This window comes from Pituophis catenifer, unplaced genomic scaffold (assembly GCF_029215685.1).
Source record: "Pituophis catenifer annectens isolate HBS135680 unplaced genomic scaffold, rPitCat1.0.hap2 SCAF_1, whole genome shotgun sequence".
In the NCBI taxonomy this organism is placed as follows: Eukaryota; Metazoa; Chordata; class Lepidosauria; order Squamata; family Colubridae; genus Pituophis; species Pituophis catenifer.
The window spans coordinates 23,617,056-23,641,135 of NW_027256881.1; the positions used below are offsets into that span (position 1 = coordinate 23,617,056).

General features: G+C 40.7%; 1 protein-coding gene across 1 annotated transcript in view; it reads left to right on the plus strand.

Annotated features, from left to right (window-relative positions):
• The window catches only part of SCARA5 (scavenger receptor class A member 5), a 126,101-nt gene that overhangs the window by 9,332 nt on the left and 92,689 nt on the right, over positions 1–24,080 (plus strand). The window contains exon 2 of the mRNA XM_070947028.1: positions 1,258–1,370. Within this exon, the coding sequence (XP_070803129.1) occupies positions 1,259–1,370 (112 nt within the window). The 5' untranslated portion in view covers position 1,258. The remainder of the gene's footprint in view (positions 1–1,257; positions 1,371–24,080) is intronic.

Consider the following 24,080-nt stretch of genomic DNA (forward strand, 5'->3'; position numbering starts at 1 on the left):
GCTGCCTGCAATTACTGCAGGTTCGAATCTCGCCAAGGCTCAAGGTTGACTCAGCCTTCCATCCTTTCTAAGGTAGGTAAATTGAGGACCCAGTTATGGGGGCAATAAGCTGACTTTGTATAAATATACAAAAGAATGAAGGCTATTGCTTAGCGCATTGTAAGCCGCCCTGAGTCTCCGGAGAAGGGCGGCATATAAATCAAATTTAAAAAAAAAAAGTCACTTTTTTCAGTGCCCTTGTAACTTCGAATGGTCACTAAATGAACTGTTGTAAATTGAGGATTACCTGTACTTCTGAATGGTTTGGTTTCTATTAATAGTTATACATCAGTCAGTAAGTCAGTCATGCAGTAGCATACTATCTGTGCCAAATGTCCATCATCACTGATAATGGATCTTCTTTGGGATGCCAAAACTTTATGCTCCAGAGCAGCTGCAAATATTCACTGATCTTCTGATCCCAAGTGGGAGATCCAGATCAAATCCAGCAGTCTCCACAGAAGTAAATGTCATTAAATTGAAAGCTGTAAGACACACAGGCACAGGAATAGTCCAGCTGCATCAGATGAAAAAATCATCTTAGTCCAATATGTTGACTCCCATTGTGGCCAGATACCTCTGAGGTACTTTCAAGCAGCTGGATACATGCAGCAAGTGGTATTTGGAAGATACCAAGAGTTGGAAGTAACCCTTCCACTCAAGGATTACACAGATTCTTTAAAACAGCCCTTCTCCAATGAATTTATACAATCCCCTTTTAAACCCCCCACGTTTGTGGCCATCACTCTTATCCCATCATATTTTTTGACAGTGAATCCCTTGATTTAATTATTTGCTATATCTGTTCTAAATCTCTTTTCAATTACCTTCACTTGATGCGAATTAATTGTAAAATACTGAGAGGAGAAATATTTCTTCCTGTCTATCATGCCTTGTCTCAGTTTATACATCTCAATCATATACTCCCCTTGTTAGACTTTTTCCCCATGTTCTAGTCTGTTCTTGTATAAAAAGGATTAGGACACTTTCAGACTGGATTCAGATTGTGTTGGCTGCCCTTTTCATGCTTCTTATGTCTATTAATTCCTGCCAATGCCCCCAACATTAGGCAAGCAAGCTGGAGTGGATGTTGAAGTCTGAACTGATAAAGCTTCAGTATCATCTCAGAATGTTCAGTGCATGCATGCAAAATATAATCTAAAGATCAATCGATCTTCACCAGTTTCTCAATGAATTCTTCTATTGTGCCTTGCGCAGGATGGAGAATAAAGCCATGTATCTGCACACTTTGGGTGAAAGAGAGAATGGATCCATCCTTGAAGAGCCATTTGATGGAAAGAACCTCTCAAAGCTGAACCTCTGTGATGATGGTAAGTCCCAGGAAGCAGTTCTGAGATTCAAAGGGCATCACATCAAGAATCAAAGGAGCATATTGATGTGTAGACCAGGAGTGCTAATTTATGCAAATTCTCATATGGACATTCTTGAATTGTACCACTTGAACCAATTCCTGATTAAAGATTAAGAATCCCCACTTTGTCAAGTTTCCAGCACTGTTCTCAGCTCAGAAAAATATTGTTTGCCATGCAATGTGTATTTGGGGAGATAAATTTAATTTTAAAATGCATTTGGGGGCAGATTGGAAACATAGGACAGAAAAGTGGCTTCATGAACTGAACATACATGTTGTGATATAATACAAAACCAGGCTGAGCAATGTTTGAACAAGTTCAGACACATCAGAGCTCTGTCCCCAAGTGTAATTCGGTAGAGGACTATTTTGAAGTAACAGTGAAAGTGGTAGATCAGGGGTGTCAAACTCAAATTCATTGAGGGCCACATCAGGGCTGTTGTTGACCTCGGGACGCTGAGTGAGCATGGCCTACTGGGTGGGTGTGGCCATCTTGGCATCACTCACTGGGTATGGCCGACTGGGTGGGCATGGCCAACTTGACGCCACTACCCAAACTGCTGACATGTTTCCTCTTCGCACTGGGTAGACTGGGCCAAAGCCACACTGGCCCAATGTTTCCTCTTCGCATTGGGTAGATTGGGCCGAAGCGACACAGGACGGACCCTTACATTTTCCATGACGGCCCCGTGGGCCGGATCCAACCACATTAGAAGCTGGATCTGGCCAGTGGCCAGTGGTAGGATTCAAGTAATTTAACAGCTGGTTCCCTGCCCTAATGATTTCTTCCAACAACCAGTTTGCCAACCTGTTCAGAAAGTTAACAACCGGTTCTCCCAAAGTAGTGCGAATTGGCTGAATCCCACCACTCCCCTGTGGTAGATGAATGTACTATGGAATCCTATCATCTGAGCACTAAATCTAGACCAGTCTTCCCACATAACTGCTGAGGCAGATGGCACATAGTTCAGCATAAGTGGAGGATGCTAGGTCACTGTGAGTCAGATATTAGTTCTTGAAGTTCAATATTTTCTTCTTCCATACAAAGTCTGAATTTTGATTCACTAAAATTAATTATTTTGGCACTGGATCGAGGTATCTTTATTTGGTCAAGCATTTTCATAATTGTATTGTTTCGGTTAGTTTGCAGGTTTCATTGCTTGCAGTCTCTTGTTTCTATATTTGTTTCTAGTTTGGTAGTACGGTATGTATGAATTTGAATACCAGAATATACTATTCCTAAATGTCAGTAAATAAACATTAAGAGATGCCAGGGACTGAATGTAAGGCACTTAGCATGCAAATCTAATGAATTTATTACTGGAGTACAACCCTTCCTTACACCATGGGTATATATATTTGCCCTTGTACAATGAGGTTTAAATGGCCGTTGTATGAATTTGCCTTTGACATAGCAAGCCGCTGTGTAATAAGCCCTTTTTTAAAAAAACTTCTTGTTAATCAGCATAGATTTGCATCCTTGTATCAATGAGTGGGACCAATTTTCCCATCAGCACATTTGAGGTTTAGATCCATCACTGGAAGCTTTCAAGAAGAGACTGGACAGCCAGCTTGCCTTCAGAAATTGTGGGTGGTCCATCACTGGAGGTTTTTAAGACGAGACTAGACAGTCACTTATCTGAAATGGTACAGGTTCTCCAGCCTGAACGGGAGGCTGGACTAGAAGACTTCCAAGGTTCGGTTCTGTTCTGTTCTATTCTATTCTATTCTATTCTATTCTATTCTATTCTATTCTATTCTATTCTATTCTATTCTATTCTATTCTACTCTACTCTACTCTACTCTACTCTACTCTACTCTACTCTACTCTACTCTATTCCATTCTAATCCATCTGAAATGGTATGGCGTCTCCCGCTTGAGTGGGAGTTGGACTGGATGACCTCCAAGGTCGCTTCCAGTTCTGTTATTCTATGTTTTTTTTCTATGTTTTTATAGATGACACCTTATTCAGGACAACAAAAATTCCAAAAGAATTTCACTGAATTTATAAATGGGAAATAAAAGGAAAACATTAAGTGATGCACAATGGAAAAACAAGCATGCATTGCCAAGATAGTAATGCATTTTTGAAACAGTGGTGGAAAAAAATATCTGGGGTAGTGGGACATTAGTGTCACAGAAACATTGACAATAAAAGATAGAGAAAATGAGTAAAAATACATGTTAGAAATTGTAATATAAAATGCCTGGTAGCCTTACACAGTAGATCATATCAAGACACTGTGCAAAAATAAAATCTCTTTGTCTAGATTCTAGAATGACTACAGATAGAGAAACCTTGAAGTTTTAATTCCTGTGAATTAGGAGCGTGCCCAATCTAAACTGGTCATTAAGTGATAAGACATTTTCAAAAATTTCCAACTTGGTATGGATTTAAGCCATGTTTATGTGTTTGTTGCCTTAGCAGTGGATCGTCCCTCCCCCTCTCTCTCTACAAAGGTTATTCTTTCTATTCTCTTAAACAATCTACAACTTTTTCAGACCTCTGAAAAAAAGTTAAACCTTTTATGAAACCATTTTACTCCTGCTGGCAGATTGGGAATGTGCATTGAGTTTTGACCCTTCCATTTTAATCATCTCTAAGCCATCTCTTTTTCAAGAAACTGAGAACAAACTGAAGTCAAGCAAGGTGCAGCCAAATTTTCGGGCATTGGAGCTTTCATCCTGTCCTATAACCAACTTTAATATATTCAGGTCACTTGCTGGGTTTCCTTGGCAGTGATGCAGTGGCCAAGAGTGGTGCAGTGGCCGAGTGGTGGAATTCTCGCCTCACAATCAGGAGGCTATGAGTTCAATCCTAGGTAGAGGCAGATATTTCTCTCTCTGAGCACACTGAGAATATATCTACTGAACAAAACTTCGCATTGGCGACAGGAAGGGCATCCGACCATTAAAACACTCTGCTAGTTCCATTCAGTTGCCCAGACTCCACCTCGCAAGGGATTATGGAGTCGTTAAAAGAAGATGATGACTTGCTGGGTTTTCTTGGCATTCTAAGCCATAATGGATTTAGACAAATCACAATTTAGCCCCATGTGTGAATCTGGCTATTAAATTAGATGTCCGAAATAGGTCACTCAAAGATCATGGGCTACTTCCTAAAATAAGTGAAACTAATTTCCAAGTGCAGGGAATTTTGAATTTCACTATTCCTCAAGAATTTGAGCAATAAATGAAGTAGGGAACAATTGGGACAGTCTTTTGACCTTCAAAGGGTGTCATTTCTCAGCAACGAAGTGTGCGGAAAATTGTGTGGGGTGTCCAAACTGCAGGTCTTGCATTTGGTAGCTCTGACCTAAACCATCTGGACTTCTTTAGCTTAAGACCAAGACAATTAAGCTACTTTTATGACTACAAGAGTGATGTACTGTCTGTTGGCACATTCTAGTGTGGACTCTGGAAAGTACCACTTTGACACGAGCAATTTACCACAGCCGAAATTCGCTACACATGTTAAGGTTTGTCTCGCTAATAACTTTGCACTTGTTAAAAACAATTTTTGTAATTGTGGTTTTTCTGAAAAATAAAAACCAGAAACTTGATCTTTTGATCTTCTCTTTTGATCTTGATTAGAGCTGTTCCAAACTTTTAATCGAGGACGTTTTGAGATAGAGAAGTGGTTTAAATTTTTTTGTGATGTGATAACACTGAAATTTACATGATTCACTTTTGTCCTACTCTTTCTAACAAGTGCAACTTTCTTTGCTGCTGTTTAAATGCTTTTTTTTTTTGAATGAGGATTTTTGCTGTGATCCTAGCCAATTAGGATTCCTACAGTCTGTACAGCAAATCCCTATGACCCATGGTATACCAGATTTGGCTATGTAGTAACTTTAATTATAAGGAAAGCCAGGGCTTTGGCAGTGTAAATTAGGAATGAGGAGAAAATAGGCTGCTGTAAGAACAAATAGTCTGCTTCAGTAATAGACAATCTTTTTTCTTATTCAGTGGTGGGTTGCTCCCGGTTCTATCCGGTTCTATAGAACCGGTAGTAAAACCGGTGGGAGGCTCCGCCCACCCGCCATGACATCATCATGGGTGATCTGTGCATGCGCAGAAGTGCGCACATGCTCCCATTGCAAACCGATAGTAAAGGTAAGTACAACCCACCCCTGTTCTTATTGTTGGAATTTTTATTGGAACATATTAAGTAATTAAAAATGATGGTTATTAGAGTGAAGTTCAAGGTCTTACATGATTCAGTGGCTGTTTCCAGAATCTGGAATTCCTTGTCCATTATGCTGATCTGATGATTTTTCAGCAAGAGGCAAAGACATGAACCACATTGACTGATGTGCATTTCTGTGATGTCCCCGGGACAAGGCCACACAGCCAACTGAGAGTTCAAACTCCCCTTTAATAGCACTAGCAATGGCACTTAGACTTATATACCGCTTCATAGTGCTTTACAGCCCTCTGTAAGTGAGTTACAGAGTCAGCATATTGCCCCCAACAATCTGGGCCCTCATTTTACCCACCTCGGAAGAATGGAAGGCTGAGTCAAACTTGAGCCTGGTGAGATTCGATCTGCTGGCAGCTGGTGATCAGCAGAAGTAGCCTGCAGTACTGCACTCTAACCACTGTGCCACCGTGGCTCATTAATGCTCCAAATTTCCCCCAAACGCTCCCACGTTCTTGGCAAGTCCCAGAGCAAAGCGTGCACACAGACACACACGGCAGCCTCTGGCTGCGCGCAATCCAGCAAAGCAAAGGAACAGGGAAATGAGTCCATGAAGCAAGGAAGAAACAGTGAGTCCATGAAGCAAGAAAGAAACAATGAGTTCACAAAGCAAGGAACAAACAATGAGTCCACAAAGCAAGGAAGAAGCAATGACAAATGCCCCTCCCCACAGTGTCTCCTTAAATCTCAGTCCCCAGGTGTGCTTTGTGAAGAGGGGCAGGGTGCTCTCCTCCTGAATCATTGAGTCATCCTGCACTGTTCCTACCTTCTCTCCACTCTCCGTGCTCAGGGATCAGGAGGGTGTGGTCCTTGCTTATCGCCTGAGGTCCATCGCTCCTGATTTCCATTGCTTGCCCTCTCTCGGTCATCCTGCCCCCATTCCTCCTGCTAACAAGCCGCCCCAATCCTGAGGGGCCTGGGCTGCCTCCTCCTGCTCCTTCTCACATTCCTCTGAAGCCAATGAAGCCGCCCCCTCGATCTTTTTCGGCTCCAGCTCTGGCTTGCCCTCCTCCACAGATTCAGGCTCTTATGGGAGCATGGCACTTTGGTTTTCCTGGTTGTTTTAAACTGAACTCAATAGCTTTTATTTTATGTGTTAGATTATGTCGGTATCATCAACGTAATCTAACACATAAATGTTAGATGTTCCTATCTAAGTAACATTTGATTAAACAACATAAAGTATATTAATCCCACAAAATTTATCTGACTTTTTGTATTATTTCTTTGCATGCTACAGATTATGCTCGGTTATGTCCATAAACCAGATCTAATCATCTTCCTAGATCAGAAAAAATTCAGACAGATTGCCATGTTGCTTCTGATCTTGGATCATGCAACAAGTAACTATGAAAGGTTTTGCCATATGCTTTGATGGTTTGTTGGATTTACCTTACAAAAAATAAGAAGTCCAATTCCTCTTTACTTTCCACTGGAAAATTGAACTGAGGTTAGGTGTGCTGTAATTGTTCTCTTGATCTTCATTTCTCCACTGGGCCTCTGTGGAAAGGAGAGAAAGGGATAAGTTTTTTTTTTTTTAAAGGGAAGTCATATGTGCCATTAAATTGGGGGTGGGGTGGGTGGGTCGAATAGCACCACTATACCAATATCTGGTCATACATCCAGGTTTGGATTTGAAAGGATACTGGGCAAAAGAGAGATTTCTTCCTCACAGAGATCATAGATCCATGTTGAAATTTATATAAGAGACCACCTAAGGTCTGCTTCTGTTCCAGAATGGGAACAATAGGTTCCAATTTCCATCATGCTCCTTAAGGGCCTGGCATAAATATTAATATCAGAAAAACAGATTGTAATTTTCCTCATTATGAAACCTTAGCTCCATCTGTTTGGCCAGTGACAAGACGAAGGCCACAAGTTGACAATAAAACTATGCCAGTAATTAAAGACATATTGAATCAGAGAGGAGAGAGGCAAGGACGTTATATCATAGCTTAATCACTCCTTAAGAAATCCCTTGTTTTTTTCTCCAGAGACACAATTTGGATATTAAAAAGAATTATTTTAGTGATTTATTATAGTATTTCAGAATAAACTATGAGTAACATGTTTTCACAATTTACTGGGATATGCAAGTATGTGAAAACATTGCTTGGTTCAGGGTAGTAGGTCAGTTTGAAGCTGTCATTTACCATTAGTTTATTTTCAATTTTTTTTAAATTTTTTAAAAAAAATTTAAAACACAGAAATAAACATACAATACATCTTTTCGGAACAGAGCATTGATCCGGTCATAAATTTGTTCAACGTTTTGCTCATCTTTAACAAAAAATTTTATATTCTATTTTTGCCATAATACTTATCACAAATCTCAACTATTACCATCTTATAAAAAACTAACTCATATTAACTTGATCAAAGTTACTTACGGGACCGCCTACTACCATCAATAGCCTCCCATCGACCAGTACGCTCCCACAGAGAGGGGCTCCTCCAGGTGCCGTTGGCCAAACAATGTCGGCTGTCGGCCCCTAGGGGGAGAGCCTTCTCTGTGGGGGCACCAACGATCTGGAATGAGCTCCCCCCAGAGATACGGAGGATTCCGGATCTGCGCACCTTCCGCTGCGAGCTGAAGACTCTTTTATTTCATCAAGCTGGCCTCGCCTAAATCTTTTCCCTTTTAAGTGTAAATTTTAAATTTTTACTGTATTTTAAAATATGGGTATTTTAAATTATGGGTATCAATTCAGCCAAATTTATTTAATTCATTTTATTCAATTTTAAATTTTGTATATGTATGTGTTTTATTTCATGGTTGTGCACCGCCCTGAGTCCTTCGGGAGTAGGGCAGTATAGAAATTCAATAAAATAAATAAATAAATAAATAAAGCAATTACCCTTCTGTTAATCCACCTTAAATCTTAATTCAATTAATACCTCATAATACATTTCACAATTCTTACCCTAAAAACTCACTATTTACCATACAATTCAAACATGTTCATATTTCTAAACCTTATTTCCATTTCTAAAACTTCCTTACATTTTGTTATTACTTCATATAATATTCATTAAATCTTTATTTAATTATTACTTCCTCAAATTTAAGTCTTATCTCTAATCTTGAAAATATACCAATTTGACATTTAAACTAAGTTCTTAGTTCAAATAACACAACATAATACAATTCACAATTATTTCCCTAAATTCTGTCTATTTAACAATACCATTATCTAAAAACCAGTTACATGAGTCTTATTTAGTAAATCATAATCCTATATCATTTCAATTTTCTTTTCTTTTTGCTTAAATGAATGTATTATTAAAAATTTATTTATTTATTTTATTTTATTTATTTGATTTGTATACCGCCCTACTCCCGAAGGACTCAGGGCGGTGAACAGCCAACAATAAAATACATAAATACACAAAATTTAAAAACCCGATAAAATCAAATTAAACTTTTTGGCCCAGACAAATTAAAATACCCCAATAATTTAAAAACAGATTAAAATTTACATATTTAAAAAGGGAAGAGATCAGGCCAAGCCCGCTTGATGGAATAAAAAGGTCTTCACAGCACGGCGGAAGGAGCGCAGATCCGGGATCCTCCGTATCTCCGGGGGGAGCTCATTCCAGATGGTAGGTGCCCCCACAGAGAAGGCTCTCCCCCTAGGGGCCGCCAGTCGACACTGTTTGGCTGACGGCACCCGGAGGAGTCCCTCTCTATGAGAGCGTACTGGCCGGTGGGAGGCTATTGGTGGTAGTAGGCGGTCCCGTAAATAACCAGGCCCTAAGCCATGGAGCGCTTTAAAGGTGGTAACCAAAACCTTGAAGCGCACCCGGAAGACCACCGGGAGCCAGTGCAGCTCGCGCAGGAGAGGTGTTACATGGGAGCGCCATGTCGCTCCCATTACCACCCGCGTGGCCACACTCTGCGCCAGTTGGAGCCTCCGGGTGCTCCTCAAGGGGAGCCCCATGTAGAGAGCATTACAATAGTCCAGGCGGGAGGTGACGAGGGCATGAGTGACCGTGCGTAACGAGTCCCGATCCAGAAAGGGACGCAACTGGCGAATCAGGCGGACCTGATAAAAAATCCTCCCGGTCACGGCCGTCAAGTGCTCTTCTAAAGACAGCCGTGAATCCAGGAGGACGCCCAAGTTGCGAGCCCTCTCCATGGGGGCCAATGATTCGCCCCCAATAGTCAGTGATGGCGTCAACTGGCTATATCGGGACGTCGGAAACCACAGCCACTTGGTCTTGGATGGGTTGAGCCTGAGCCTGTTCCTCCCCATCCAGATCCGTACGGCCTCCAGGCACCGGGACATCACTTCAAGGGCATCGTTGGGGTGATCCGGGGTGGAGATGTACAGCTGGGTGTCATCAGCGTACTGATGGTACTCCACCCCGAAACCACGGATGATCTCGCCCAGTGGCTTCACATAAATGTTGAACAGGAGAGGTGAGAGGACCGACCCTTGCGGCACCCCACATATGAGGGGCCTCGGGGTCGACCTCTGTCCCCCTGTCAACACAGACTGCGACCGGTCAGAGAGAAAGGAGGAGAACCACCGCAACACAGTGCCTCCCACCCCTAACTCTTCCAACCGGTGCAGCATGATACCATGGTCGATGGTATCAAAAGCCGCTGAGAGATCTAACAGGACCAGGACAGAGGAGCACCCCCTGTCCCGAGCCCTCCAGAGATCATCAACCAACGCGACCAATGCCGTTTCCGTGCTGTACCCGGGCCTGAAGCCCGACTGGAACGGATCCAGATACGTCGTTTCATCCAGGTGCTGGGGAAACTGTTGCGCAACCACACTCTCAACAACCTTTGCCACAAAACGAAGGTTGGAGACCGGACGATAATTTACCAACATTGCCGGGTCCAGGGAAGGCTTCTTGAGGAGAGGCCTCACCACCGCCTCTTTCAAGGCGGCAGGAAAGACACCCTCACCCAGCGAAGCATTTATAATCCCCTGGAACCAGCCTCGAGTCACCTCCCGAGAAGCCAGCACTAACCAGGAGGGACACGGGTCCAATAAACAAGTGGTCGCGTTCAGTCTACCCAGAATCCTGTCCACGACCTCAGGGGTCACAGGATCAAACTCATCCCAGAGAACATTCTCAAGACCTGCCCCAGTCCCTCCCCCTGAGACTATCCAGTCGGAGTCCAATATTCAATATTCAAATTATTACAATTGTTATAGATATTTAAACAATATCCCAATTATTATAGCCATCAATTTTCTCAAATAATATCATCCAACATCTCAATAAAAATTAATTCATTATGTCCATTGATATTTTTTTATATATAATCTAATTTTCGTTTATTTTCGTTTCCATCTATATTTCAATTCTAAGTATCTGTAACATATTCTTCTCTCCTTTCTATCTTCGTTTCTCTCTCCCCTATTTTACCCTATTTATCCCATTGTTTCCCCTCTCTTTCTTTTCCTCCTATTTTACCATTATTAATCTCAGTATAATCATTAAATCAAAGTCCTGGACTCTTCTATTTAACTCTATATTCCCTAATATTTTTCGACCTTTTTCTTTTATCATTCCACTGTTAATCCCAGTGTAATCATCTTTATTTTTACTGTTAATCCCAGCATAATCATCTTTTTTTCCATTGTGAATCCCAATGTAATCTCTAACAACCTCCTTTTTATTATTACTATCCACTTATTCAGTAACTTCTTCATATTTAATCATATTGTCTTTATCTTCTTTATTTTCAATCTCTGTATCTTGCTTCTCAGTCATCATTTTCCTGTCTGCTTACGTGTGCTCCATTTCAGTTTTTATGTCCTCAAATTTTAGTCACCGGTACAACATTATAATTATTTCTCTTATTTCCATTTTCCATGGCAAGTACATCAATTTAATTATTTCTCTGATTTCCTGCGCCATTTTATTCTTTTTAAATTAGTATTGAGTTCCGTTGTATTCCCCCGCCCCTTTTTTCCCTCAAAGTCAAGCCACTTGCAGACAAAGAAATCCTCCCCCCAAAAGTTCTCATGGCTCGTATCTGTAAAGTTCACACTTTTCCAAAACAAAGACCAAGTTGCAATTTTTCCTTTTTACTCCTGAAGGTGTCTCTCTGCAATCCACAATTACCAAATCTCAAACAAGTCTCCATTTTGTTTCAGTCTACATCAGCAATCTTATTTGGCTTCTCTATTTCTTTTGATATTTAAAAATATCAAAACAATTTTATAGTCCAGTTCAAATTTAAACAGCTCTTCTCATTTCTTTTTTTCCTTTTTTCTGTTTTAAAACTTATTGTCCATTCTCTTTATTTTTCTTAAAGTTCAAAAAAGAAAGGATCTATTTATTTCTTTCCGATCCTTTAATCAATCTTGGGGCGATTTCTCTGGTTATTTAAAGTTTCCAAATAATTTTGTTCAAAATTCAATTTTCCATCAGGTTTTTATCCCTTTAAGATTGCGCTTCACACTCTTCTTTTCTTCCCACCCCTGCTCATTAGCCTCTGTTTCATTGCTTGGGGTCTTAAAGTTAATTTTTTTCCCCTTATTGTTGTTTTAAGCCATGGGTTGGCTGTCACTCACCCAGCTTCCAAAAACTCCGTTCCATTCATCCCTCCTGCTCAATGCTTAATCCGGTTGCCCCAGCTTCATAGCAGCCGCAATGGCTGCCATCCCCCGCCACCGAATCATAGAGAGTTTCCTCTGACCTTCGAGGAACTTTCCTGTTCCTCTTGATCTTCCGAGATGCCTCTCTTTCTTCCCCATCCCTGCAGGACAGTTCTGGTCTGAAGACACATCGGCAGCGGTTCGTCAGTCTGGGTTTTCGCAGGGCTTATCAGACCCTGCTATTTCCCTGACTGTCTTGCAATGACGCCAAACTGGAATCTGCCTATTTTCACTTTTTGAACTCCACTGCAGCCATCATGATGAAGGAGAATGGGGCACATACTTTATTTGCAGTTACCTAACTTATTGTGGTTTTGGGGAAAGGGTTGTCCTTCCCAAACTCTTACCAAATCACAGATACACATAGTAAGTGTAACTAAGTATGGGGGGAAGAGAGAAGGGAGGGCCAATGGCCAAACAAGCCATGCAGACTTTGCTCATTTACAAAACTGATTCTGGGTTTCTTCCATATTATTAAGCCATTGTTAAAACCAATTGTGACTTGGGCTTGTTTCAGGGGTGAAATGCTCCTGGTTCAGACCAGATTGCCTGATCCGGTAGCAATGGCGGCAGGTGGTTCGGAGAACCAGTAGCAAAAATCCTTACCCCCCACATGCCCAGCTGAGCTGCGTATAAAAATGCTTTTAAAAGTAAAAAAACCCAAGCCTCTGATGATCGTGTGGCTCAGTTGGGATCGTCAGAGGCTTTTAAAAGCATTTTTTACAACCTCTTCAGCCGAAGAGGTTGTAGAAAAAATGGTTTTAAAAGTTAAAAAAAAAAAAGTTGGCCACACCCACTCAGTCACATTACCCCCACCACCACCATGACCACAGAACTGATAGTAACAAATTTTACATTTCACCACTGGCTTGTTTCCACTTGCACCTAGCCCTGTCACAAACTTGGCCTATGAGCTCTTTGCCAGCCTATAAGTGAAATAGTCCAAAGTTGTTCTTTGCTGCATTGCCATTACCATATTTTTTTTCCTTTTTACAACACTTCAATCCCTTTATTCGGAGTGGAGTCAGGGCAACTGAATAGAGCTGAGCATTTACTGATTGGATGCCCTTCCTGACGCCTATGTGGAGTTCACAGCAGATATTTTCTCTTTGCGCCCTGATAGTGAAACATCTGCCACTATTTAGGATTGAAGTCGCAACCTTCCAAGTGGGAGGCAAGCATCTTCACTTCTAGGCCACCACGCTGCTCATTGCCATTACTATAATGCTATCTCCATTATTCGAAAGATAGCCAGTTTGATGTACTGTAGGGTTAAGGCACCAGGCTAGCAATTGGGAAACCAAGAGTTCTAGTACAAGTAGTATAGAATTTATATATAAATATTATGTATTTAATAATAATAGTATAAATATATATAAAACCAAGCAATCATCTGGCAGATAATTTATAATTTTATTGATGATGTGAATAAGGAGGCAGAATATTTCTAGATGGCCAGTGTATGCTGTATCCAATGTATGCCCATGATATCATGCAGATTTGAATTGTTACCTAATTCTCCACATCTTTGGTAATTTAATGGGTATTTATACTGCTGTGTTCCAGTCAATTCTGTAACAATGCAATGAATTAAAAAACACAAACAAAATAATGATTCCACAACAGACTACCCAGCATATTAAAATGCTTTAGCAAATAAAATCCTTTTGACTTGTCACTGAAACAAGAGATTGAATGGAACCAACCATACTGCCTTCAGGCTGTATGTGTGTGTGTGTGTGTGTGTGTGTGTGTGTGTGTGTGTGTGTGTGTGTGTGTGTGTTTACAGCACTGGGATATAAAAAAAACTTTCCCCACCAAAGTACCTCCTCCCCTTTTTGCAAATATGTCCTTCTCCAAATAATGGAATTCAGAAATAGTCTGTGTTGCTTTGAAAAGTAATAGAGTTTCTGCAACAGTGAACTAGTTCAGTCTGTGTTTTCATTTTGATACAAAATAAATCTGCTGTCATCTTTTGACTTAAAATTGTATGGATTGTGTACAGAGGTGCCATTCTATTAGATCAGAGAATTGGAAAGTATAAAACCTAACATCCTTTTCTATGGGACAAAGAAGGTTCAGGAAATAGCAGGACACTTAGGTTAAGATCTATTCCTTATTGAGAAAAGCATTATGAGTTTTCAGATCAATGTTTACAATTGAATTGAATTGAATTAATTAAATACAAATTTAATTTAATTGGTATATGAAATCAGGAATTCTCAAATGGCTCCATTCTGCTTGTGAATGAATGAATATTATGACCTTTGGCCAATCAGTGAATACATCAAACTTCACAGCTTCTGAATATGTAAGTTTGGAATATCTACTGATTGTTATTCTATGCCAATATTTCTATCTTCTCAAAAGGGTCTGTCCTCCATGTTTTCCTGTTACACATCTTTCCTGCCTAGTTGTCTGTCTCCTCACATTTCAGTTTGAAAACAATGCTGTAAAGAGGATCACCTAATTATGTCTATCTTTGAAATTTAATTGAAACTTACCGGCAACCAACATAGCTCATGTAGCAATTGTGTGGCATAGGTGTATTATGGCACATCCATCACTAGTCACTCCACCATATTTTGGACCATTTTGAGCTTTTGAATGGTCTTCAAGGTTAGCATCTTGAAATATTGACATAGTCAACGCATGAGTTGCCCAAGGCATAGGTGACCTCCTGAATGGGCAAAATTGACATGAGATAAATTTATGCAAAGGCTGCATAAATGTGGTTGTAACCACCGCTGCTACCTGCTCTTCAGGTAGGAACAGGCATCCAAGAAGACTTTCAAATTACACACCAGTCCTATCTGGGAAAGTATAGTCTTATTCACAACTAAAGATGGAGAGTTCTTGTACTATAAATCCATGCACTTACATCCCCAGCTTCTTAGAGTCAAGGCTATTCTTCCCCATCCGGCCCCCAACAAATTCTAGGCACTGGAACAAGACCTTGACAGCATCACTTGTCCAGACTAGGGATTAGATACAGTTCAACTGATGATGGACATTACTGATATAAGACCCCATCTTGAAGGATGACCTCAGCAGTGGTTTCACGTAGATATTAAACAGAAAGGGTGACATGTTGAGCCTTGCGGCGCCTTGTTCGTTCCCACAGAGAGGGTCTCCTCAGGGTGCCATCTGCCAAGCTATGTCGGCTGGCGACACCCAGGGGGAGGGCCTTCTCTGTGGGAGCCCCAGCCCTGTGGAACGAACTGCCCCCGGAAATTCGTAAGATCTCCGACCTCCGGGTGTTTCGCTGCGCATTGAAGACCCTGTTGTTCCGCCAGGCCGGACTATCAACACAATAGTTTTAAATTGGGGTATTTAAATTTATTGGGGTTTTAAATTTGAGCCACTTATTTAATTATTTTAAATTTTATATCATTGTTTTGTTTGTGTTTTTAAATAGGCTGTACACCGCCCTGAGTCCTTCGGGAGAAGGGCGGTATAGAAATAAAATTATTATTATTATTATTATTATTATTATTATTATTATTATTATTATTATTATTATTATTATTATTATTATTATTATTGTAAATCTAGGCATTAGTGTTTGGTGAATATAATTTCATTTCCCGCAGCTGCATTATGTGATAATTCTTGAGATTGAATTCTATTCGGTTTAAGAATTTGAGAAATTTTAGGCCTGGGGGTTGCTTCCTTCAGGAAAATCTCACCAAACAGCTACTGGATTCCCATCTGTACTAAGCATACCAGGCCTATCATATATTTCCTAAAAAGCCCTTTTGGAGGGGAGAATCCCTGTTGTATTAAATTCTTTCTTAGGCCAGGTTCCTCAACCTTGGCAACTTTAAGATGGGTGGACTTCATCTTCCAGAATTCCCCAGCCAGCATCTTAAAGTTGCTAGAGTTAAGAAACACAGTCTTAAGCGAGGCATAGGGACGTCCCCATTACAGCATAATCCCATATGTTTTTAGAAACAGGCATCAGTATCTAGGTCAGAAAGAGATCTCAAAGTTGCCAAATGAGGTGAAAATTTGCCTTTTGGGAGACTCTCCCATTTATTCTGAGAAAGCCAGAGCAGCAGCTGCAATGGTGAATTTATGTGAGGGAAAAACCCTTTCTGAGATGTAGCCAACAAGTCTCACTTAATTTTCAATCTGTTCAAACCAATGTTAAATTCAAATTAGGGCATGGAAGAAAATCCAAATGTCTGTAAAAATCTTCAACAGAATAAAACCTATTAACTTGGCTTTCTTCCAGCCTAGAAACTTCTATTCCAAAATAACATGTCAATGCAAAGGATAAATGCTATAGTTTCATTTCTAGGGCTTTGTTCACACATCACAAAAAAGCAGGTAAATTAGAGATCAAACAGACAAATTTGCATAATTTGCAAAATTTGGTTAAGGTTGCTCTTGGTTTATTTTCATCCATTTTAAAATCTGCTTTTGATTTAGCGTGCAAGCTATCTTCCCTTTCTGACATTCTTCCACTATGCCACCTGAAATGGGTTATGGCTTCAGATTGAGTCAGAAGGACAGAGAAAGTCTGTTTCCCAAAAGAAAAACCATCAGTGTATCCAACAGTATTGATGTCAATGAAGCAATTGCATGTTGCATGTCTACTTCAGAGACAGGTGTTGCTATAGATAATGCAGGAATTACAGTTATATCTGCAATCACATCAGACATAGCTTGTTTTTTTTTACCTCTGTTCTCTTCAGCTGGTCAACATGCCATCTCCAAATCTCATCAGGAGCAATCTTTACAGAATAAGAAAGGTATAACACGACTGTGGGATTCACAACTACTTGAATGTTTTAAGCACACTTTTGTAAGCTTTGTGTCACAGGTGTGACTGCAGTGCATGATATGAAGTTCAAAAACTCACATCTACTAGGTTGTGATCCAGCATCTAATCCAGTCTTTCCCAACCATGCCAACTTTAAGATGCATGGACTAAAACTTTCAGAATTCTCCACCAAATTCTGGCTAGGGAATTCTGGAAATTGAAGTCCATGCATTTTTAAATTGCCAAAATTGGGAAATTATTGTATGCTAATCTATAATAATACCTTGAGGTTTACAGATGGATCCGTCATTTTCTCTAGTGACAGTGTTGCCATCAAAATATCCCTGGGTTCAGTGGTGAAATCCAATTTTTTTTACTACCGGTTCTGTGGGCATGGCTTGGTGGGTTTGGTGTGGCTTGGTGGGCATGGCAGAGGAAGGATACTGCAAAATCTCCATTCCCACCCCACTCTGGGGCCAGTCAGAGGTGGTATTTGCTGGTTCTCTGAGCTACTCAAAATTTCCACTACCGGTTCTCCAGAACCTGTCAGAACCTGCTGGATTTCACCCCTGCCTGGGTGTCTGGACAGCTCTATAATGCTTGTTCAATGGCTCTGTGTCAAATACTGAATTGTTATAACATTAAGATTCTTTATAATGATATAATGCTTTATAGCTTTTTATGATAAGGAACACCTCAGAATTTCCCTCTCTTTCCATTAAGCAATAGCAATATTACTTAGACTAGTTACAACCACAATTGAGCCCAAAGTGAAACATTTATTAAGTGAGTTTATGACTTTCCTTGCCATACTTATTAAGTGGATTGTTGCAATTGTTAAGTTAGTAACATGGTTGTTAAGTGAATCAGGATTCCCCATTGACTTTGCTTGTCAGAAGCTCGCAAAAGCTGATCTCATGATGCCGGGACACTGCAACCGTCCATAAATATGAACCAGTTGCCAAGCACTTTAATTTTGATTATGTGAACACGGGGATGCTGCAACGGTAGTAAGTGTAAAAACGGTCGCTTTTTTCAGTGCCATTGTAACTTTGTTCGGTCACAAAATGAACTGTTGTTAAGTTAAGGACTACCTGTATAGCACCCCATAGTGCTTTAAGTAAATCTGGCCTAGATCTATTTTATTAGGATGCTTTCCTCCAGTAAGGTTAACAAAACTGTCCTCGGCTCTATAATAGTGGATTAAAAATAACTTTAAGATAATCTCAGCCCTGGACAATTTTATTGTACAGCACAGGTGTAGCCTGCTGGCTTCAATCAACTTTTAAAATGATTGTCCCAGCTTCCTTTAATCCACTTCCATTTCTATCTTTTTTTGAATATGATGCACTGGTGAAATACTACCGGTTTGCACCAGTTCAGGCGAGCGGGTAGTGATAAAAACTACCGGTTTGGGCGAACCGGTAGTAAAAAAAAGCTACTGGTTTCTCTGAACTGGTATTTCTGATGATCAGCTGTGCTGCGCGATTTAAAATAGCTAGAAAGCAGGAAATCCTGCTTTCTAGTGAATCTAAATTGTGCGGCACAGCTGATCCCCCCTCCTCGCTGTTCTACTTACCATCCCAAGCCTCCTTTTGGTGTGTACTTTGCATGCACGCATGCAGTGCACATTTGGTGCATACTGCGCATGGATGCGCAGCGTGTGTTTGGTGCACAGAGCGCATGCGCGGCCAACGAACTGGTGGCAAACCAGTTCAGATTTCACCACTAATATGATGTATGGTCATTCATTGCAAAAATTGGATTTGGCATTTTCCTGTGATACCCTTTAACCTTGAATGTGTCAATGCCTTCTCTTGGAATATCTCCCTCAGGCTCTTCTCTCTTTCAGAAGAGTCTGAAGGCCAGGCTCTGCCAACTCCCATGGGAGTCACCAAGAAGCAAGCAAAGTTGGGATTGGTCAGTGCCTTGACAGTGCTTTCCCTGCCTTTTTAATTATTCTATGCTTGTTTTAACTGGTTCCTTTTACTGAATAATAATACTTTTATATGGTTTTATGTTTTTAATTGTACAAAATCCAGAATCACTTTATGAGTGAGATGGGTGATGTCGGGCTCCAAAAACCAAGAAAGAGACAATGAGATTCTTCTAAGCAGTTTCCTTTATTGTTCCTCACCTACAGACCTTGCCAAACCAAAGCAGGATGTCTGCACCATAAAACATACTCTGGGAACTATTAGAGAAGATCCATCTTAATTCTCTTTCTCCCATACAAATTATCTAAACTGCTCTGTCTTCTGCTCCTCTGGAATACATTCCCTCCCTCTTGGGAATCTGGACAGCACAGGCAGTATATAAATTTGACAAATAAGGTAAATAAAGACATTTTTTTCAAATTATTCTTGACAGTATTATTGATAAACAATGTAGCTCATAAGCTGTCAATGAAGATCCAACTCACTGATTGCTTCCTTAGTCAGTGATGCCCCAAAATGCTGGTCCACCTGTTTTCACAGCACATGAGTCCATCATATCTTGCGGGTTATTTTAGATTACAGTTGCAGGTATCACTTAGAATAGATGGCAATAATCTTTTTTCCAGCATAGGTGCCATGGTTAAGATGCAGTATTGCACACTAGTTCTGCTGACTGCCAGCAGTTCGATTCTCACCGGTTCAAGGTTGACTCAACCTTCCATCCTTCTTAGGTTGGTAAAATGAGGACCCAGATTGTTTGGGGCAAGATGCTGACTTTGTAAACCACTTAGAGAGGGCTGTAAAGCACTATGAAGCAGTATATAAGTCTAAGTGCTATTGCTACAAGTTGCTTTAGTTTAAGTTGCATTTCTGTTTGCTTTAGTTTAGCATCTCTGAAATATTGCTCAGATTTATGATGTGGTATAACTCATATAGCAGAACCAGTGTCCCATTGGATTGATGTGGTTGTGCCATTCACATATGGAATCACTTTAACATATGGTATGAGCTACATTGCTGGTCTCATTTGATTTTTTTTTGTTATAAGTTTCCAGGTTATCTCTCCTTGTTTCATTTCATTATAAAGTTCTTTATTGATGGCACTGCAGAACTTTTAAAGTAGTAGCTTAGCTCTTTATTTTTAACAAATACTTGGCTTTTTGCTCAGTGACAAGATCTCTTGTTGCATTTTCTATATATTTCTCCTTTAAATCAATATTGAACCGGTGTCTGTGAATCCCTGCCACATGGTAGCCCTTTTCATTTTGGCATTTTACTGTTTGTATACTAAGGAAAGTTTCTTCCTATTTGCTTTTACTGCCAACTGCTGTCCTATGGTGTCTCTAACAGCAGTTTCCACAGAGATAGCACTTTGAAATACTTTCTAAAACCTTAATTTTTGTAATGTTTTTGAAAGCTTCAGCATTCCAGGGACAAGCTGATCTTTCAACGTATCACTTAGCCAAATTCTCAGTGCTGAGATAACGTTTTAAATTTAGCTGATATGCTTCAAAAAACCTCACTCTCTCTTTTTTTTGTTTTTGTCCTTATAAAACTGTGAAATGCTTTCATCCGTACTGAGTATGGTCACAAATGTTCCTGAATTATTGTTTCTAGAACTTCAAAACTGAATTGCAAGGGACTTTATATGGCTAAGCTTTTCAAATAGCTGCCTTGTTTGCTTCTATTAATTCTCAACAGGCATCAATATTCAGCAATGATTTAATTGCTTCAAAAAAAAAATGTTCAAGTCTCTTGGTAGTTACTGTCCAGCCATCCATACCACAATTAAGCATATGCAGATTCCCCTAAAGAACACTGATTGGGGAAGTCTGGGAATTGAAGTACATACATCTTAAAGCTGCCATTTGAAAAACAGTGCCCTAAGGCTAGCTATCTTCTCTGTTCTTTTTCTTTTTCTTGCAATCACTATAACGTTATTCTTTGTTTTACAGCCTTTTCTTCCTATCCAGAGACAAAATTCACCCTCAGAACTTTTTTTTTTTTTTAAATAATCCCACTTCATTGTCTCTGTTGTATCTTTTCCATTGATCAAACAAAAATTATTAAAGTCAGGAGTAGTTGCTTCTATTGTCTACTTTACAGAAATATAGCAATAGCAATAGCACTTAGAATTATATACCACTTCACAGTGATTAACATCTCTCCCTAAGCGGTTTTACAGAGTCAGTATATTGCTCCCAACAATCTGGCTCCTCATTTTATCGACTTTGGAAGGTTGGAAGGAGTCAACCTTGAGCTGGGCAGGGTTGAAGGAATCGAACTCCTGGCAACGTGAGCAGAGTTAGCCTGCATTCTAACCACTGTGCCACCAGAGCTCTAAGAAATATCTTAAAGGGTCAGCAAGAATTCCAATATGTTGGCAATCCAGAATACCATAATAACAATACAAGATTGCAGGCATCATATTCACAACTAGGCCTTGACTCATGACCACAACTGGGACCAGAATTTCCATTTCTGAGCAAGGTGGTTGTTAAGTGAATCACACCTGATTTTACCAACTTTTTGCCATTGTTGTTAAGCAAATCACTGCAGTTTTTAAGTGAATAATTCCTCCATTGACTTTGCTTGTCTAAAGCTGGCTGGGAAGATTTCAAATGGCAATCCCATGACCTTAGGACAGGGGTGTCAAACTCTATTTCATTGAGAGCTGCATCAGGGTCGTGTATGACCTTGGGGTGTGTGTGGCCAGGGGTGTGTGGCCAGGGGGCATGGCCAGCTCAACATCACTCGTGTTGGGGGCATCTGTGGTGGTCCGAGCACTTTGCCAGTGAAAACAGGCTCCCAAACTCTGTTTTAGGCTGTGACGGTCTCCTGCAATCCTCTGCCAGCAAAAATGGAGCTTGGGAGGACCATGTGTGGCTCTTGCGAGCTCCGTTTTTGCTGGCAGAGGTGCCATGGCAGTGGTGGGTTGCCCCTGGTTCTTACTGGTTCTATAGAGCTGGTAGTAAAACCAGCGGGAGGCTCCGCCCACTAACCCCGACATCATCAAAATGCTTCTGCACATGCACAGAAAAGCATGCACGGCCCCGCTGCAAACTGGTAGTAAATGTAAGTAGAACCCACCCTTGCACCATGGGCTGATCCTTCACTGTTTCCAGGGCGGCTCCATAGGCCAGATATAAACACCCCACGGAACAAATCTGGCCCACGAGCCTTGAGTTTGACACCCCTACCTTAGGACATTTCAACCATTGTAAATACATGGCAGTTGCCAAGCACCTGCATTTTGATCACGTGACGCTTGGGGATACTGTGATGGTTCTAGGTCCCTTTTTTTTCCAGTTCTGTTGTAGCTTCAAACCGTTGCCAAACAAATGGTTTTAGGTCAAGAACTACCTGTAATCGATCAATAATACCAATAACTAATATACAAAACACCTGTTGTATAGGAGCAATTTGGAATGAATTGTTTGGATGGTTTGTTGAATCTGCACTGGCCTTTTTTTAAAAATCAGGGTCAGTGGCTTGTAATGGGATCTCTGTTTCTGGGTTTTCTTCTGTGCTATAATGTGAAAAAATGCTTACAACATCTGCATTAAAAGTATTTTCTTTACCAGATGTATTAACATACTGTTTGTAGATTTGGAAACTGTGCCTCTGTAAACTGTTACAAATCCAGTCTTTCCTTAAAAATTTCTCTTTGTTTATTTTCTTCCCATTTTGAAAATAAATGTTGCTTCTTTGCAGCATTCTATGGCCAACCTTGGCTCAGGATTTTTGTGTTAGATTCCTGCTATTGGCAATAGGTTTGTAGAAAAATGGTCGTGCCAGATACATTATTTTTAAAAAAAGTATGTTTTGCAATCATTCTTATTAAATACTACTTTGTGAGCAATTTTTTCCTTTCTCGGCTCTAAAATCTAGATACTAATGTTCTGACCATCCTGCTTGTTGCTGTGCTTATGAGTTGCTGAGAATCACCTGCCAAAGTAATCTCACCTTTTTTTGCTGGAACACAGCTGTACTTCCTCAACAGAAAAAGACAACAAACACTGATCCTAGATCAGGGGTGTCAAACTCAAGGCCTGGGGGCTGGATCTGGCCCACGGGGTGGTTAGATCTGGCCCACGGGGCTGCCCTGGAAACAGTGAAGGACCAGTGAAGTGCCTCTGCATATGGCCCTCCTGAGCTCCGTTTTTGCTGGCCGAGGGTTGCAAGAGGCCGTCACAGCTGAAAACAGAACTCAGGAGCCCGTTTTTGCTGGCAGAGCACTTGAGCCACCGTAGGTGCCCCCGACATGAGTGACATTGAGCTGGCCACACCCATCCCAGCCCCTCAAGGTCAAACCTGCCTGTAGCGGCCCTCAATGAATTTGAGTTTGACACCCTTGTTCTAGATGGAAAGATTTCTGGAAATTCCTCATAGCAAAGTAATTTCTCAGTTATTCTTTTCCCTATTCTATATTCATTCTCTGGTTGTGAAATCTATTTCAGCAAATAACTTAACTTCACAACAATCCTGAGGCAGAACCAGCAGGAATAAAGTAACCTGTATGAATGATGTCTAGGGAGATTCTCAGTCATCCAGGTCATGGTTGTCCCAAAAACGTTTTTTTGAGAGGCAACTGGATTTTCTTTGTTTTGCTTGAAGATGTCATCTCTAATATAGATTTGGGCACAGGAAGAATAAAAACCTACCATATTTTTCTGAGTATAAGACGCAGTGGACTATAAGAGGCACCTACCTTTTTTGGTAAGGAAAAGAAGAAAAAGAAATCTGCCTCTGCCTCCGAGCAATTTTGCCTCGTTGCAGCAAACAGCAAACAGTCTGCTTTGCTTTCATTTTCATTTTCTGCTTGATTAAGAGAAGAAAAATAGCTTGATTAAGAGAAGAAAAAAAAATCTGCTCTAGCAATTTACCTCCTTGCAGCAAGAAGCAGAGCCCTGCGCAAAACAGCTGAGAGCAAAACACCTGAGAGCCGGGAGGCCGATCCAATCAACTTGTGCTAATTAGGCTGTGCTGAAGCTGAAATGAGCTGTTTCTTCTTGCTGCTTGCTGCAAGGAGGTAACTGCTGGGAGGCAGAGGCCAAAGGGTGGGGGCCAGTGGGTAGGTGGGGCTACATTCGGTGTATAAGACGCACCTAAATTTTCACTCCCTTTTAGGGGAGA